The sequence below is a fragment of the Dipodomys merriami genome, unplaced genomic scaffold, assembly GCF_024711535.1.
Source record: "Dipodomys merriami isolate MVZ:Mamm:240054 unplaced genomic scaffold, mDipMer1.0.p SCAF_26, whole genome shotgun sequence".
Taxonomy (NCBI): Eukaryota; Metazoa; Chordata; class Mammalia; order Rodentia; family Heteromyidae; genus Dipodomys; species Dipodomys merriami.
In genome coordinates this window covers 22,696,513-22,715,733 of record NW_027204048.1, presented here as the reverse complement: position 1 = coordinate 22,715,733, position 19,221 = coordinate 22,696,513, and the positions used below count along the sequence as shown (strand labels likewise).

At 42.8% G+C, this 19,221-nt stretch overlaps 1 protein-coding gene across 2 annotated transcripts in view; it reads left to right on the top strand.

Moving 5' to 3' along the window:
* Nucleotides 1–19,221, top strand: part of Rasef (RAS and EF-hand domain containing) — a 78,830-nt gene that overhangs the window by 43,989 nt on the left and 15,620 nt on the right. For both annotated transcript variants that reach the window (XM_070035822.1, XM_070035821.1), the window contains exons 7-15: nt 1,874–1,942; nt 3,205–3,289; nt 4,640–4,728; nt 8,818–9,052; nt 9,312–9,449; nt 9,548–9,695; nt 12,410–12,491; nt 13,654–13,768; nt 17,242–17,361. In XM_070035822.1, coding sequence (XP_069891923.1) covers nt 1,874–1,942; nt 3,205–3,289; nt 4,640–4,728; nt 8,818–9,052; nt 9,312–9,449; nt 9,548–9,695; nt 12,410–12,491; nt 13,654–13,768; nt 17,242–17,361 — 1,081 coding nt within the window. The remainder of the gene's footprint in view (nt 1–1,873; nt 1,943–3,204; nt 3,290–4,639; nt 4,729–8,817; nt 9,053–9,311; nt 9,450–9,547; nt 9,696–12,409; nt 12,492–13,653; nt 13,769–17,241; nt 17,362–19,221) is intronic.

Genomic DNA, 19,221 nt, shown 5'->3' with positions numbered 1-19,221 from the left:
AAATAGTGAGACGTGTATTAAATATACTGTATATAGATCTCTGAACTAGATAAGGGTTATGAGTTTGGAGTATGTAAAACAGAAGGAAAGGATGGGAGCTCCAGATTTAGTCAGGAATACAGAAGGGAAAAGATAACAAGTTAAACAGTGTAAGAGCTGAATCATGTCAGAAACACTACCAGCAGCAGCAGCACTGTCTGATCCATGGCCCTGAGATCACAGACGTTTCTCTTTTCCACTTTGTTAAGGGATGTGAGGTAAACATTGGGGGAGGGGGAAGAGGCAGCTGTAAGCAGCAGCAGCAGCAGCAGCAGCAGCAGCAGCAGCAGCAGCATCTGTCAGACTCCTGGGTACTGCACTAACTCCTTCAGTCCACAGAACACTCTCAGCTAGGGACCTTCATCAACTCCATTTACAACTGGAAAAGAGCCTCAGTGATGTCCTGGATGAGTGAGTAGCGAAAGGACAGGCAAGAGCATAGGGAAGGATAAGACTGGTCTGAAGAAAGATGGTCAGACCACTGGACAAAAGGAGATTTTTTTTTTTTTGGTTGATCGTGGGGCTTGAACTCTGGACCTGGGCGCTCTCCCTCAGCTCTTCAGCTCAAGGCTAGCACTCTACCACTTGGGCCACAGCACCACTTCCTGTTTCTGGTGTTTTATTGGAGATAAGAGTCTTATGGACTTTCCTGCCCCGGCTGGCTTTGAACCATGATCCTCAGATCTCAGCCTCCTGAGTAGCTAGGATTATAGGCTTGAGACACAGGCGCCCAGCAGGAGATGTTTTGAATAGGAAAAAAAACCAAAAAGAGTTAAAGAAGATCATAAAAGTTTTAAAAGCTAGTTTAAGCTAGTTTAAGGGACTAGATATTTTGACAATTAGGAATTAGACTATTAGGAAACTTTTTGTTTGTTTGTTCTGGTCCTGGGTGCTGTCTCTGAACTTCTTTTGCTCAGGCTAGCACTCTACCGCTTGAGCCACAGCTCCACTTCCAGCCTTTTCTGAGTAGTTTATTGGAGGTAAGAGTCTCAGACTTTTCTTTCCAGGTTGGCTTCAAACTGTGATCCTCAGGTCTCAGCCTCCTGAGTAGCTGGGTTTACAGGCATGAACCACCGGTGCCCAGCAATTAGGGAACTTTTAACTTTTATCATCCAGGGTACACCCAATGGACAGGTTGTTGTGGACAAACTTGATAGAGTAAGAGTTCTTGAATGTCAGCCAATAGGTTTGTTTACCAACACAGCAACAGAGCTCTTTGTGTTCCCGCCTCACCCCCAGGTGAGGACATGCTCTGAGTGCTCAGTCTGAGGGGGCCTGGGGTCTCTGTAATAAGCAATGAGGGGTCAGGTGTGGGCGAGTCTCAGGAGCCCGGAAAGCCTGTTGATTCTGTGGCTTAACCTAAGAAGAAGAAAGATGTCAGGAGTAGAGATGGAGCAGGGAATGGAAGGAGTCTCAAAAGAAGAGGAAATAGGGGGAGCTGAGATTTCTGAAGCTTGGTGGGAGCAGAGAAGGTTCAAGGGGGTGAAGGCACTATTGACTTGACTGTCTGGGAGAAGGGACTCGGGAATGGTGGGGATTCAGGGGATTGGAGCCAGGCCCCTGGTGGGGTGGGAAGAGCTGATGTGTGCTGAGCCAGGGTAAGTGGGGGGTGGGGAGAGGTGGGGCGAGCTTCTCCCAAGGAAGCACAAGGTCTGGAGATATGAGTGGAGTCGGGCTCGGGGTCGGGGGTCGGTGCTGACATCAGGGAACTGGGTTGGAGCACTAGCAAAGGAGAAAACCTTAAAGACACACACCTCAAAGGGGCTTCAAAGGGTCAGGATCGGTAAGGCAGAACTTGACAATTCTCACTTAAACATAAAATACAATTTTACAGGGATCTGGAAATAATCCGAGAATACACAGAAGATCGAAATAGTCTTGAGAGACAAATTGAAATACTCCAGTAAGTTCTCATATAAAATTCTCCTTTGTTTCACCTTTTTGTTTTGTAATAAAACACATGCTACCTGTAACATGAGTGGACATATTCCACAGTCCAGGTTTGCAGGTCATTGTAGTAGCTCTCACACTGTAGAGCATTCTGCACACACACTTAGCTTCCCTGGGTGGCTAACCCTAAATTAATTATGGCAGTGCTCACAACAGAGAAGGGGTCTTAAAAGCACTTTCAAATCAGATGGGATGTCCAGGGTATCTTTAAATGATGAAAGCCCTGACTGCTTAGAGCTTGTTCAGAAATAACTTTTTTCTTAGATTTTAAATCTCCTCTCTGTGTGTGTATATGTGTGTATGTGCATGCATGTAAGCATGCGTGCTAATGTGCGGGTACTAGGGCTTATTCAGGGCTTGGGTGGTTTCTCTTTGTAGCCTTTGTACTCAAGGCTAGTGCTTTACCACTTGAGCCACAGTCCCACTTCTGGGGTTTTCCTGGTTAACTGGAGATAAGAATCTCACAGACTTTTTTTTTTGGTCAGGGCTGGCTTTGAACATGGTCCTTAGATCTCAGCCCCTGAGTAGCTAGAATTAGGGTGTAAGCCACCAGTGCTCAGCTCAATTAGTACTTTTTAATGGGACTGATATACCCACAGTGCAAAATGCCAAGCTGGATGCTGGTGGCTCACACCTGGTATCCTAGCTACTCAGGAAGCTGAGATCTGAGGATCGTGTTTGAAGCCATCTGGGGCAGAAAAGTCCCCATAAGACCCTTATCTCCAATAAACCACTCAAAAACCAGAAGTGGAGCTGTGGCTCAAGTGGTAGAGCGCTAGCCTTGAGCACAGCACAAAGAGGCTCAGGGACAGCACCCAAGCCCCACAACAGACAAAAAAATTAAAAAACAACATGCCAAATGAGGCAGGTTTGTCAAAGGTTTGTCGAAAAGGCCCAGGAAATGTTCTTGGAGGACAGGACACTGGAGCTCAGATCTGAAGGACCACGTGACTGGAAGCGTGCAAGGGTGAGGCGGGAGCTCTGCTCTGGTTCGTGCTTTGCAGACTCACCCCTAAGCCACTCAAAATCTTTAAAGAGAGATAACAAACCAATTCAGCTGTATTTCAAATAATGTGTTAGGATCTCAGGTTTTGAGGTTGGAAGGAAAATCAGACATTGCAAAGATACGTGATTCTACATTGTATGTGTCAGCACCACTGGGATGACATTGGTCCCCAGTAACACTGAGTATTTTTCCGTCTTTTCATTGTGCAGAACAGCTAACCGTAAGCTGCGTGACAGCAACGATGGCCTCAGGAGCGCCCTGGAGAGCACTTACAGCAAGGCCAGCAGAGCCGTGGTATGGGATGTCCGCCCGTAATACCCTTTCTTCTGAAAATCATGTACATTGGAGTACTTCATGTGGATCTTTATAAGCATGAGAACTCTTTCTAAGCCAGACATGTGTGGCTCACGCCTGTAATCTTAGCTACTCTGGAGGCTGAGATCTGAGGATTATTAGTTGAAGCCAGCCTAGGCAAAAAAATAAAAAAAACAACCAAACAAATGAACTCCATGAGTCCTCTTAATTCTCTCCAACTAACAGAAGCCAGATTTGAAGGTATAGCTCATGTGATAGACCACCAGCTTTAAATGAAAAGGCTGAGCAAGGACAGGAGGCCCACATGCCACGCCCAGAACTGGCACCAAAAAGCAAAAAACAACAAAACAAAAACCAGAGGAAGAAAAAACTCTCCAAATTAAAAATATTACTCATTTGAAGCACCTTGATTTTAACCAACGCTTACATTAGATGTTCTAGGTAATTGGAGAGATTACAAAAAATCTTCTGTTAGCTAATGTAACGGGGTATTTGGATCTATACAGAGGCACAGAAATAAGAACCAGCAGAGAAAATCTTACGGGTGTAAAAATGAAAGTTTGTCAGTCAGGAGGGAGAGCTGCATCTAGCTGGGAGTTCTGGAGTGTTCCTTACAGCATTGAGCTTGTCAGAAGGAAGGCCTAGGCTTTACACCCTCATACACAAACCCATGACACCCCTTCGGAATTTCTCCCTCTAGGACTGAGATGTGAACTTAGGGACTCATGCTTGCCTGCTCTTTTTGCTTGGCTGAGGCTCTGCTATTTGAACCACACCTCCAGCATTGCTATTTTTTGCTTATTTTGGAAACGGAGTTTCATAGGCTTCTCTGCCTGGGTTGGCTTTAAACTGTGCTCCTCTAGATCTCACCTTCCTGAGCATCTAGAATTACAAGCATGAGCCACTGGATCCTGGAACGCATTTGAAGTTTTAGGACCTTCCCTAGAATGAACTTGCCATGAAGCCTCTCTCTTAGCCCAGTTTGGGGGTTCAGCTTCAACTGTCAGATTGCAGCATAATGTTAGGGTATGTAAGAGCCAGAAGAGTTCAAGGCAATTAGTGCTACATGGTCCTGACATATCTTGGGAGTCAGGATGCTTCTTGGTGGGATGTAAGTAGAGTTTGAACTCTAGATCTGACTGGAAAGAGAGGGAACTGTGGTAAGTTACCTTTGATGGAATTTTCCACTTGAGTTTCAGGCTCATCCTTGGTTCATCTAGAATCCTAGATGTTAAATTAGAAGCTAAATTGTGTATATGCACATTTTCACCTATGCATGTATGTATAAATGTTTATACAGACTACTCAACATTTGCTTATGTATTACAGCGCCTAAATAATATATCTCCAGGGAATACAATTTCTAGAAGCAGTCCCAAATTTAGTGGCCATTCTCCTCAACCTGTGGGTTATGACAGGTATGCTTTTTTTTCTTCTTTTATTATTTGAGTTTTAGAACAAAGTTAAAAGGATAAGAAATTTCCTTGGAGCTGGATTTAAACAAAGGAGTCTGTTTCAGACTCTGGCTTACATTTCTATGATCTACACTAAAGTTTGATGCTGTGATCAGGTGGTAACTGTGGTCAAAATGTTTCATTAAATGCAAAGTTATTTCTTTAAGATGCTCTGGTTGGTCTTACACAAGTGTACCATTACCACAGCCCTGTATAAGAGATGCTTTGGAATTACAATATGAGATGATATAGTATATGTGGTATATGATACTGATAGAATTTTCATAATCTATCACTGTTCAGTGGGTAAGCATAGTATTACACGTACCTGGGAAGGAAAATGAAACTAGAAAAACAAACTGAAGTATGGCTAGTAACTTGGATAATTTCAACTCAAAGAATAATGCACTTAATATCCCTGTGGTAGAAGATGGTTATATTGCCTTTCAGGATAAGCTGTCACCAAAGCTTATTAGTGAGCATTTCTGGTAAAATACTATCTAGATTATTGTTCACTGACTTGTTAAAGAAAAGAATTGGGACCACTCTGCTACTGAGAAATAATAACTTTTAAAAAGGTGTAGGTGTGCTGTTAGTTTTCTGGACTAATATTTAAGATCCATTCTAAACAAAATTATTTCAGAAATTTCATCATGACTGATTACTGAAAGTGTAGGCCCCACGAGTAAGGCTCACAGACACTGGGCTGAGAGCTCCTTCCCTGTGTGTTGTAAGGGACGGTGCTCCGCTTCACCGTGCCTCAAGTGACGGAGCACAGCTCTCAGGCATCCGTCATTTCAGACTGGAACCAAGGCCACCATGTCTGTGCTAATGCCACATCCTGGGGAATGATTAAGTTGATGCACAAATTTAATGGTGTATTTTGTTTGGGTTGCTATTATAAAAACAATAGGGTATGTTGTTCATTTCATTTCATTTTTTTGTGTAGTTTTATTTAATTTTAACCTGCAAATTTTAGCTTGCCTTTTCCATTTGGGTTGTCAGTTTTGTATTTTCTTGTAAGAACCCTAATCAAAAATACAACTTGTTTTGTAATTTTTCACAGTTAATTGTAATAACAGTATCAGGGAAGATGGAAGCAGTTTAACTTTAGAAGTATATGTAAACTGGGTGCTGGTTGGCTCGTGCTTGTAATCCTAACTTCTCGGAGCTTGAGATCTGAGTATCACAATTTGAAGCCAGCCTAGGCAGGAAAATCCCCATGAGATACTTACCTCTAATTAACCGCCTGAAAACCAGAAATGGCTCTGTGGTTCAATGTGGTAGAGCACTAGCCTTGAGCAAAATAGAGCTCAGGGACAGAGACCAGGCCCTGAGTTCAAGGCCAATGACTGGCCAAAAAAATGTACATGTATTAAATGGGCCTTTTTTGCTTTTCTTTAGTTTTTTTTTTTTTTTAAATATTATCTTCAAGTAGTAGTACAACATGGTTTTAATTTAGTATGTCACTTTATGAGAACAATGCATCTGGATCAATGTCTCCTTGATATTTTTAGAGTCTAGATATTCATGGAGTTAATCTCTCAATTCAGAATCTACTTTTTTTCAAAACCACTAATAGATTTAGAAGAAAAAAAGGTTCAAATAGTTCTGGGCACTATTAAAGTTGTGTAACTGAAGTCCTTTGTAATAATATAATGAGAACATTTTTCTCATTTCTTACAGATTGCCCTAAACTTGATTTAGAAAACTAGAACAAATCATGCAACAACACAAACCACCTAGCTAATTACATTTACTAATGTATATGTCATGACTTTATAGGTTAACAACTGACAGAGAGAGAGAAGGAGAGGGAGAGGGAGAAAGGGAGAGAACTGTAGTTAAATCATCATTTAGTTAATCGTTTCATTTATTGATGAGTCAAAGTTATCTTTGTCTGCCCATATTTATGTGGCAGGTACTTAGCTTTCTCCTCTGTGTCCATCTGTTGTCTGTAAAGTCCTGTGGAAGGGCCCACACTCTGAAATGTCATGTGCACAAAGAGCCAGGGACAATGTAGATGCAAAATGAGTGTAATAATCTTGTTTTTTTTTTTTTTTTTTTTTGGTCGGCCGTGGGGCTTGAACTCTAGGCCTGGGCGCTGTCCCTCAGCTCTTCAGCTCAAGGTGAGCGCTCTACCACTTGAGCTACAGCGCCACTTCCGGTTTTCTGGTGGTTTATTGGAGATAGGAGTCTCACGGTCTCTCCTGCCCGGGCTGGCATTGAACCTCCATCCTCAGATCTCAGCCTCCTGAGTAGCTAGGATTACAGGGGTGAGCCACCAGCGCCCGGCTAATCTTGTTTTTATTTCAATAGAAAACTTAGAGTCTTAAGAATCTAGAAACTCAAAAGTTAATATGGAAATATGTCATTTCTTTGGATTCTCCTATTTATTGTTATGTTTTTCTTTCCCTTTGTAAAGTCTTAATGTTTCAAAATGGAAGGACTCATAGAAGCCAGTAGTGGTATTTAGTGTAAGTCACCCCCTATAAAGTATCTTCTGGAAGTAGGGGCATATCCAAACTACGTGTCAAAATCATTCTTGCCTCAGGCTGTCCCCAGAACACATGTTTCTTACTGACTATTGTTTTCACTCTGTTGATCAGATATCTTGACTCCCAGGAAAGTTTACCACCTGCCCTTTCGTTTATCTTGCATAATCTGAAACGTATATTCTTTTTTCACTTGTCAGTTCTTTAAGGTTTGAAGAGAAAGGTCACTAAGATTTCATGTGGAGGGCTGGATGTAGTGGCTCACACTTACTGTCCCAGCTACTTGGGATAGGCAAAGATGGGGAAGACTGAGGTAGGAGAATAGTTGTGGCAAAAAAATAGGGTGATCCCATTTCAAACCATAATCAAGGTGCAATGGCATAATAGTTATACAGGGTCGTGAGAATGAGGGTTGAGGCCTGTGAGCATCGGAGTACTTAACCGCACAAAAGAACTGGGGGTGTTACTTAAACAGTAGAGCACCTGCCTTGCAAGGGCAAGACCCTGAGTTCAAACCTTAGTATAAATACCAGCCTGAGTACCAATCCAAACCAGTACAAAAAGACATAAATGTGTACGCCAGAGAATTCCTCTCATTACTGTGGCTGTCTTTTCCATTTGGGTTGCCAGCCTTTCTTTGAAGAAGACATTCTCTTTAGACACACACATGCAATTTAGAATATGGTCTGACCCTATTAAAACAGAAAGCCTTTCATGCTCTGCGTGCATTTTTATTGACATAGTTTTGAGAAATTGCATTTACATCTTGCATTTATATCTTCATTTACTCTAATTCTTTTTTTTTTTTTTTTGGGTCCGGTTGTGGGGCCTGAACTCTGGGCCTGGGTGCTGTCCCTCAGCTCTTCAGCTCAAGGCTAGCGCTCTACCACTTGAGCCACAGCGCCACTTTCTGGCTTTTTTCTTTTTGCTTATGTGGTGCTGAGGAATCAAACCCAGGGCCTCATGCATGCAAGGCAAGTGTTCTACCACTGAGCCACCTTCCCAGCCCCATTTACTCTAATTCTTTTGTGTTGGACAATAAGATAATTTTAAAAAATAGCCATTTTTAAAAAAGTGTTTTAGGTGTGCATGTGTGCACGCACACGTATGGTATGCTAGTACTAGGGCTTGAACTCAGGGCCCGGACACTAGTTAGCTTTTTTACTCAAGGTGGGTTTTCTACCATTGGAGCCACAGCTCTACTTAATAGCTTTTTGATTGTTAATTGGAGATAAGAATCTCATGGGCTTTCCTGCCCCGCTGGCTTCAAGCCATATCTCAGACCTCAGCCTCCGAGAAGCTAGGATTAGACATGAGCCACTGGTATCTGGGTTTATGTGAGTTTTTGTCATAACTACGTATTGCACAGAATGAAGTTTTGCTGCTTTGAACCTTGGTTGGATTCCCTTGAGTCTTAATCATGAAAGGCATTGTGGCTGTGCAGGTGAGGATGTGGAATGTTCTGGCCACATCCCCCTCGGTCAGTCTGTCGCCTGTGTGTCCTTTAATGTTGCAACATGGAGCCTCAGATCAAGTCAGTCTCCCGCTTCCTCACCAGGTCGTCCCGCTCTTCCTATGTGGATGAGGACTGTGAATCCCTGGCTCTCTGCGATCCCATGCAGAGGATGAATTACGAAGTAGACAGCCTGCCGGAGAGCTGCTTCGACAGTGGCTTGTCTACCCTACGAGATTCCAATGAGTATGACTCCGAAGCGGAATACAAGCACCAGAGGGGGTTTCAGAGTTCCCATGGGCTACAGGAGAGCTTCAGGGGTGACGCTTCGGACACAGATGTAAGCCCAGACTCTACGGTCTTGAAGGCCTTGCTTTGACTGAAATCTTTCACCATACTGGTCATGTATCTGAAATGAGAGTGTGCTAAGTCCATAAATACAAAGCCTTCTCAATAGAATGTGCTTTTTCCTCCACCGAAGTAGGGAGACAGCCTCGTAGATTTACCATTCCAGAACCACACTGACTGCAGAGTCAGCTGAAGGTACCTTTTCTTTGATTTATGAGGTCCAGGTTAACGAGAGGCTTTGTTTCTAACAGGTTCCTGATATAAGAGATGAGGAAACATACGATTCGGAGGACATGGCCTCTGTCTTGGACTTGAAGCCGCAAGGGGCTGTGTGTGAAGGGAACACTGGTAGCTCCTCCAGAAAGCCCGTCCTGGCCCTTTCACCTCAAGTAGGTGGCTTCTGAGGCCCTCATCTTCTGCAGCAATTACTTGTTAGGAGGAAAACTGGAAACACCATTTCACCCAGTATGTTTTTTTGTCCCCATAGACAGACATGGTGGATGACAACTCTAAACCACTCAGCTCTCAGAAAGCTTACAAAATCGTGCTGGCTGGGGATGCTGCCGTCGGGAAGTCAAGCTTCCTCATGAGACTCTGCAAGAACGAATTTCGAGGACACACAAGTGCCACCCTGGGTACAGCTCCTACTTCGGCTGACAATGGGGAGATTCTTTTCTTTGGCTAAATAACTTTTCTTTAGAGGTTGGAGAGATACCCCCCTGTCTCTCTACCTCTGTCTCTCTGTCTCTGTCTGTCTCTCTGTCTCTCTCCATTCATGGATATAGATGTATATGTGTGCGTGTGTTTGTGGATGGGCCTTTGTTTTGGCTAAATTCTAATGTTAGCAAAGGAAATCTGGCAAGAATCTTCTTAACTGATCCGTCAACCAAATCTTAGAGCCTGAGATACCAGATTATTTTATTCAATATATAGTTCTTGAATTCTAATAAAAATTAGATGCTATAGTAGGTGGTAAGGGTATGCAATGAAGACAGCCAGCCAAATCCCAGCATTTCAGAAACTTACATTCCATGGAAAGAAATGGAAAAAAAGCAAGTTTTAAAATCTGTGAATGAATTTTGTATTTCCAAACATTTTGCTGTGTCTCAATAGTTCTCAATATTAAACTACTCACCCTAACTTTTGCCAGTGCTGCCTCCCAACTGTCATCTATCTTCAGAAATAAGATATTGTTCTCTCGCTTTCCAGATGCATTCATTTTCAGCACTTGTTCAATAACTCATTTTTAACTCATTTTAAAAAATGCGGTTTGCAACAGAGTGCAGATTTGCACAGGGAAGGTGGAAAGCCTTTCCTATAGGTTTCATTTGATGAGGTGAACCAATAGAAAGTTTGTCAAAAATATAGCCAGGTAGAAGTCCCCTCCCCATCCCGCAACAAAGGAATCAGTAGTATCTTGAGCTTCCCAAGATACTTTTATAATAATTAGTAAGAGTTGATCGTGTGCAAATTCTTAATTTTTTTCTTTATCTAATGAGATGTTTGATAGCTAGAACTGTTAGAACAAATTGATTGCCTAAAGAGATGTTTGATAGCTAGAACTGTTAGAACAGATTGATTGCCCTCTTAACAATGGGCTTCTTTGTAAATCTATGATTCTCTGATGGACCTTTCAAAATCACAAAGTAGGAAATTTGCTGTGTGTGTGTGTGTGTGAGCGTGTGTGCGTGCACGCGTGCACGCGTGCACTCGTGCACACGTGAGTGCATGTATGTGTATGCTGGCCCTAGGGGCTTGAATGCAGGGCATAGGGGCTGTCCTCAAGCTTTTGTGCTCATTTCTGGCACTCTACCTCTTGAGCCACAGTTTCATTTGTGGCTTTTGCTTTTGGTGGTTAATTGGAGGTAAGAAGCCTTTCCTACCAGGGCTGGCTTTGAACCTCAATCTTCAAATTTCAGCCTCCTGTGTAGCTAGGATTACAGGCATGAGCCAACAATGCCCAGCTTGAAAGTTCACTTTTTGATTTATAAAAAGCCTTCAGTATTTAGGTTTGTTTCTAGAGGCCATAACATTTTTTTTAATTTAATTTAATTTTATTTGTGAACATACTGTACAGAGGAGTTACAATTACATGGGCAGGATAATGCGTACATTTCTTACCAAGCATTGCAGCCTCCTCCTTTGTTTACCCTTCACATCCCTTCCCAGCCTCCCCCCTCCCCCCCAATCCCAATCCTTCTCCTCCCCCCCTTCCCCCCCCCCCCCCCCGCACCGACATTGTAAAGCTCGTTTTGGACATGACAACTTGTACTTCTCATTGTTGCAACAGGTCCACCTGTATCCTTAAACAACTGGTTTTTCCCCATCTCCTCCACAAGTTATACTGACATCAAATATAGTGAAAGCAGGGGTTATACTGTGGGGGAGGAACATACAAAGCAACAAAGAGATAATCTTATAAATGTGTTAGAAACACATGCATGAAAGAAAAAACATTAAAATACATATCTAAGGGTTCATTTTCCTAACATCACATTATCTGACCTTTTCCGCTTGACTCATACATCTACTAGATATTACAAATAAGGGAAACCATGGGACCTATGTTTCTTTGGGCCTGGCTTACTTCACTTAATATAATTTTTTCCAAGTTTTTCCATTTCCTAACAAATGGGGCAATGTCATTCTTTCTGATGGAGGCATAGAATTCCATTGTCTATATATACCACATTTTCTTGATCCATTCATCTACTGAGGGGCATCTGGGTTGCTTCCATATCTTAGCTATGGTAAATAATGCTGCAATAAACAAAGTGGTGCTGGTAGCTTTAGTGTGGTCTTGTTTGTAAACATTTGGGTAAGAGACCATAACATTTATAGGACATAACTTACATATACACACAAATATACATGTATGTATATATTGTATCATATACATATGCACGTACTTGTTTATACAAACACATATTCTTGCATCCATGATTATAACACACCCATGTGCATACACATATGTACACTTAATACACACATATGGCTATACCTGCACCCACAATGCACTTATAACACTCATACGCCCATGCATGCACATACATATGCACATGCATTTCTTGTGTGTGCAATTACATGGCGAATATACACACAGATGACTGAATTCAGCTAATCAACTGGTAAACAGAACGTAGGTGTTCTCTCTTCTAAAACCAGCCAGCCTGCAGGCAGTGCATCTGTACGCATTTATTCTTCAAAGGTGGTTCTCCTTGAAGGTCATATTCCCTTCTACCTCATTGAGTTTTGGCTTACTGCTTTTCCGCTGGTCTAAAGAGGGCTTGAAAGTCACAAACTAATGGAATTATTTACATCATGTTCTCCATCTCATACTCTCTTTCAGGAGTGGATTTCCAGATGAAAACTCTCATTGTTGATGGAGAGCAGACAGTCTTGCAGCTCTGGGATACAGCTGGACAGGAGAGGCAAGTGTGCTCCTGTTATGCTTTGGCCTGAGTTCAGGTTTGCAGATAAGCCTTCGTAGGGCATTTGATATAATTTCTACTCATAATTATATATGATTATATACATACTATATCATACCAATTACTTTTAGAATTCTGAGGAATATAACAATTTCTGTAGTGCTCACCTTTTCACATCCACTCAGTTGTGGGAGAAGAGGATGTCTAGGCTTCATTTGAGTGATGTTTGGTTGGACCAAAAGGACTGCATTTTCCTAACAGGAGCACTTTGGTGAGTTGACACTTCTGAATGCAGCAACAATGGAAGGAACTCCTTTAGCTACAAAACAGTAAATGAGGGGGCAGAGCATCTGTCAGACCCCTGATCTAAAGGCAGAGATGTAAACTGAATAGCATCTGGTGACGATACCTTATCTCTTCATTCATTTCTGTGACTAGAAACAAGGCACAGGTTTTAATTTTGTCTGTCTCTTTGGGGACAGAGTCTGCTCAGTTGTTCAGTAAGTAAATCTGAGGTGCCTGCCTTTGTACCAGGCACTATTCAGTGGCTGAGGACAAGGAGATAACAATTCCTCATGAAACTTGGATTCACTGACAGACGGAGTTTCAACATTTCAGTGGGTCTGATGGTTGACATGGCCCTAGTAAAACCTACCATGGTCGGTTCAGAGCTCAGACAGGCACGTTATTTGATGTATGCGGTCTTGTCGTGGATCTTCTATGTCCACGATGCAGTGTCTGGCACATACACTGTGACGTTCCATATTCTTAGTCTTTCCATCTATCCCACCCTCCCTGCCCACCAGACTCAATGTAACATTGCTTGCACACATGCCTTTCCAGCTTCCTCTGCGACCCTGATGGAGGTCCTGGTAGCTTGTTGCTGATGTTGAAGTTTAGTTATGCTTTCGCTACACATCCTTAGGATTGTTTGTTAGGAAAAAATGCTTGGCTTGGCTAAGTCAGTCACCCAGGACCTCATGTTTTCCCCTTTCACGGTGTCCCTCAGAGCCTTGATGAGGGCTGACTCATAGCAGTGTGTCACCACGGACTCTTCTCACTTGGCGGGTCTTAGAAGATGAGAGAAAGAAGCGAGCATAACGATGAAGGGTGAGGCAGCGCCTCGCTGACTGAGTGTGATGTGCTTTTCTTTCTTCCCCAGATTCAGAAGTATTGCCAAGTCCTACTTCCGAAAAGCAGATGGCGTTTTGCTTCTGTACGATGTTACATGTGAGAAAAGCTTCCTTAATGTACGAGAATGGGTAGACATGGTTGAGGTAAGGAATCAAAATGAAGAAATTGAAAATTACAAGGTGGAGGTATGAACAGTCTCAGAAAATGCTGGAATGACTAGAAGCCGTAGTGGCATGCTGGAGGCCATGTCCCATGGCGGTTGGCCACAGTTGCTCTCCCTCTTGGGTGTTACACAAGTGCCCCCCAAACCATGGATGCTACTGATGGTATCTTCAGGGAATGAAAAGTCTGAGATCTTTTATATAATCAAAGCAAAATACAAATTGATTTTACAAAGAAGAGGGTACTGCTTTGGGGGTGAAAGTATGTAGGGGATTTCATATGTGGTAGGAACACAGGTGGTGTTTCTACTGGATGTGAGGATGGGATGGGGCACAAACCCAGTACAGATGTGTACCAGCCTTACTTTAGTCATGACGTGGGGCTCTGGCATTGTTAATGTGTCGGGTAGTATCTGTTGTTAAATTAGATTACTGTGTATTTTATCTGAGGTGCTTTCTTTTTGTTGTTGTTGTTGTTTTTTTTGGGAGGGGTCTGGTTGTGGGGCCTGAACTCTGGGCCTGGGCGCTGTCCCTCAGCTCTTCAGCTCAAGGCTAGAGCTCTACCACTTGAGCCACAGCGCCACTTCCGGCTTTTTTCATTTTGTTTATGTGGTACTGAGGAATCGAACCCAGGGCCTCAGGCATGCAAGGCAAGCGCTCTACCACTGAGCCACCTTCCCAGCCCCCTGAGGTGCTTTTATATCACTTATTTTCATGGTAAAGAAACTTGTTTTTAAATTGTTGGTCATGGGACTTGGAATCAGGGCCTGAGCACTGTCCCTGAGGGTTTTTGTTGTTGTTGTTGGCCAGTCCTGGGGCTTGAAGTCATGGTCTGGGCACTGTGCAGACCCTAGCTAGCACTCAACCACTGTGAGCCACAGCTCTACTGCTGTTTTTTTGGTGTATATGTAATAGTGAGGAATCGAACCCAGTGCTTCATGCGTGCTAGGCAGCACTCTATCACTAAACCACATTCACAGCCTCCCTGAGCTTTTTGTTCAAGGCTAGCACTCTGCCGCTTTGAGCCGTAGCGCCACTTCTGGTTTTCTGGGAGTTAACTGGAGATGAGTCTCGTGGACTTTCCTTCTTGGGCTGGATTCAAACCATGATCCTCAGATCTCAGCCTCCTGAGTAGCTGGGATTATAGGCATGAACCACCAGCTCCCACTAAGAATTCTTACTGTAGGAAATGATTTTGACCACATTTAATGTCCTGCCAACAGTTATGAGTCCACAAAAAGCTACAGTTTGGGCTGTGGTTCAGTGTACTGTCTTGTCAAATAAACTATTAGCTGACTCTTCATCTATATCATCTATAATTTTAAATAGACATTAAATTTCAGTAGTGGCTAAGCAGGACGGTTGCTATCTGATCTGAAGTTAATCCCTGAAATGGATGTTCTTTCTAACAAACATAATAATAAAGAAATAGCTGATTACAATTTGCAGTATGACTTCAGCAATAATAAATGTGCACATCATCCCATCAAAAGATAGTAATGTGAAATTATAATAAATGTAACAAAAATATACTTGTATATGTGTAATATGGTTACTTCAAAATGTTTCCATATGCTGCATTCCTCTCTCTAACATCTGCCTAAGGAAGTCAGAAATATTCTCATATATGGCAAACTGGAGGTGTAGGAAGCATATGGTACTTGCTTGGTTAGAAGTAGAATGGGGTCTAAATTGGGCTTCAGTCAACACTGGTGGCTTCTTAGATAAAGCACAGAGCAAGCAGCAGGTTTTGCAGAATAAGCCTTTAATGAAAAGAAATGGATGCCGAAGTCTGGTTGGCCATGCATGTAGAAGGTATGTCTACTCATAGGAGCAAATAGCCCTCCCTGGCATGGGACAGTTGAGTCCTGAGCAAAGTGTTCCAGTGCTGAAATGTCTTGCTTAGTCGTTAGATTAAATCTTAGATTACAGTATGCCCAGGAAAAGGAGATCTAATTTTCTGAGAACCTCAATGTGGCCAGCAATTCTTTCAGAGTTGATACTTTGTTTTCATGGGATCTGAAAGGAGGAAAACTATTTAGAGTTCACTCTTCAATTTGTTATGGGGAAAAGTAGATACTGCGTGGCATTTGAATTTCATTTAGGAAAAGAATGAGTGCAGTGAAGCTTCTCCATGATGTCTTTCTAGCTTGGGGGCAATCCTATAAAGACCATGGTGAGTGCCCAGTCTCAGTTGGGTAGAAATGAGTAACACCATCAGTGAGACAGGTTAGGGGATGAGAAGCAATAGACTGTTAGTAATGTGTGGACCTCTGAACTGATAGTTGGCATACCTTGATTAAAAGTCTCTAGGTTACCAGGTGCCGCTGCTTAATGCCTGTAATTCTAGCTACTTCGGAGGCTGAGAACTGAGGATTATAGTTTGAAGCCCGCCTAGGCAGGAAAGAGAGTTTTAGCCGCAAACAACTGCTAAAAAGCTGAAAGTAGAGCTGTGGCTCAGTTGGTAGCGTGCTAACCTTGAGTAAAGAAGCTCAGGGGCAGCACCCAGGCCTTGAGTTCCAGTCCTAGGACTGGCACACATAGAAAATATTGGGCTACAAAATTTTGTAGTAGGATTTTGCCTATAATTTGCCTGCTGTGAATAATTTGTTGAATGACCAAGTAAAGGCTGGAAGGAGATACCTGAAACCTGATGAATTCTCTGAGTTTTACGTGTTCAGAAAATTTTCTGTTATCTTCTTTGGGTACTCCCAACTAGATCGATGTTGGTGGTCATGCCTCTTAGTTGATACTGGTTATTGTGCTAGAGGTAAGAAATTATCCTTTGCTGTAAATCTGATTACTTTCAGTGCCTGTTACCCTTTTTCATTAAGCAAGGATGGAGGATGGAGTAGTTGGGGGTTATGTAGTCAGTTTGGATCCAGGCCTTGGCTCTGAGATGTTCTTAATTCTCTAAATTTCAGTTTTCTTACCTGAAAATGGGGACATAAGCATGGTTGTACTGAGGGAGATTTTTGAAGTTTAAAGATATTATCCTAAATATAAATAATTTTTAGGTTTCAATTAGCAATAAGACTTAAGAAAATAATAACAAATAAGCACTTTATTCTCCCAAATACAGCTAAAATGACTGAATGAAGCCAGGTGCTTGTGCCTGTAATTCTACCTCCTGAGGAGACTGAGATCTCAGGATTTCTGTCTGAGTATCTGTGAGTCCATGAGACTCTTATCTCCAATTAGCCAGCAGCAAGCCAGAAGTGGAGGTGTAGCTCAAGTAGTAGAGAGTAGCATCCCTGAGTGAAAAAGCTAAAAGACATTGCTCAGGCCCTGAGTTCAAGCCCCAGTACCAGCACACACAGGAGAAAAACTATGAATGCAATGATATTTTATTTACATTTTTGTAGCAACTAGACAACTGTTTCTATTATGACCATAGTGGCTGTTATCACTATAATTTGTCAATGTTTGATGGATGCCTGTTTTTTTCATGATAGGATGCAACCCATGAGACCATTCCTATCATGCTGGTAGGAAACAAGGCTGATCTTCGTGACACCGCCGCTGCTGAAGGACAAAAGTGTGTCGCAGGATATTTTGGAGAAAAACTGGCCATGGTAAGAGGGTGGGCTAGAACTGGAAGAGAATAGAGGGGTATAATGGCTTCAGAGTTAGTGGCCTTTCACTTTAGTTTTCTTTTGTGTAAGAGGTTGACAAGTCTCCACCTTGTCTGACCAGGTGTCTGTCTTTCTTACACCAGTTGAGTTCCCAGTGCTTTGCCCTGCAGGAATCGAAGTAATTATGGCTAGGAGTAAATTCTTCAGGAAGGGAAGACAGTCTCATCATCATTTTCCCACTGATTTTATTGACAAAGGTGACCACAGTAATCTCCCATCTCCCTTCCTTCTTGTCTGGTTCCTGAATGAAAGGAAAAGAAGGAGTATTCTACTTTATTAAGATGGGATCAATTTCAGAGAGGCACCATACAGAGCACTGTTTTGCCTGACCTCGAGGGAATGGGAAGGCTTCTTTCTGAAGACTGTGCTTTGGATCAGGCATAGGATCAGCCCAGATGCCCCTGAGAGGATGAATGGATCAGAAAGTGTGTTGCACACAATGGAATTCCTCCCATCTGTTAGAAAGAATGATACCATACCATTTGTAAAGAAACAGAAAGACCTGGGAAAAATAGGTCAGGTGAAATCAGGCCTAGAGAGACAAAGGATGCATATTTTCCTTTATATATGGAAGCTAAATTTAGCTTACACACTTATAAATAAACACTTTGGGTGATATGCAAGTGTATACAAGTATATTAACTGATAAACAGTAGATTCAATAGAGAGCTGAAATAGTGTAATTCCTTAGAAAGGCAAAGTTTAGCAAAGTGAAACACCAGGACGCAGGTATTCAAAAGGCATGTGATAGGGTTAAGAGGAAAGGAATGAAGAGGAGAAGAGAGGAGAAGAGAGAATACCCTCAAGTGTCCAGTGTATATTGTATACAATTAGGAAGGGTGAGGGTAAAGGTAGGTAAGGTGGGAATGGGTGAGAATGTTGAAAGGGGAGATGTTGATCAAGAGATAGTGTATTCAGAAACTGCTTGTTAAATGCCAACTCCTTTGTAAAACCGCTTAAAGATAATTTTTTTTTTTGTTGGTCGTGGGGCTTGAACTCTGGGCTTGGGTGCTATCTCTGCGCTCTTCAGCTCAAGGAGAGTGCTCTACTGCTTGAGCTACAGCGCTACTTCTGGTTTTCTAGTGGTTTATTGGAGATAAGAGACTCACGGACATTTCTGCCTGGGCTGGCTTTGAAAGGCGATCCTCAGATCTCAGCCTCTGGAGTAGCTAGGATTACAGGTGTGACCCTCCGGCGCCCGGCTAAAGATAATTTTTTAAAACATAAAGAGAAAGGAAAGATTGTGCTTTGGCTGGGCACTGGTGGCTCTTCCTGTAGTCATCCTGGATACAGAGCTCCTCCTGTAGTCATCCTGACTACTCCAGAGCTCCTCCTGTAGTCACCCTGACTACTCCAGAGCTCCTCCTGTAGTCACCCTGACTACTCCAGAGCTCATCCTGTAGTCACCCTGACTACTCCAGAGCTCCTCCTGTAGTCATCCTGACTACTCCAGAGCTCCTCCTGTAGTCATCCTGACTACTCCAGAGCTCCTCCTGTAGTCATCCTGACTACTCCAGAGCTCCTCCTGTAGTCATCCTGACTACTCCAGAGCTCATCCTGTAGTCACCCTGACTACTCCAGAGCTCCTCCTGTAGTCATCCTGACTACTCCAGAGCTCCTCCTGTAGTCATCCTGGATACAGAGCTCCTCCTGTAGTCATCCTGACTACTCCAGAGCTCCTCCTGTAGTCATCCTGGATACAGAGCTCCTCCTGTAGTCATCCTGACTACTCCAGAGCTCCTCCTGTAGTCATCCTGGATACAGAGCTCCTCCTGTAGTCATCCTGACTACTCCAGAGCT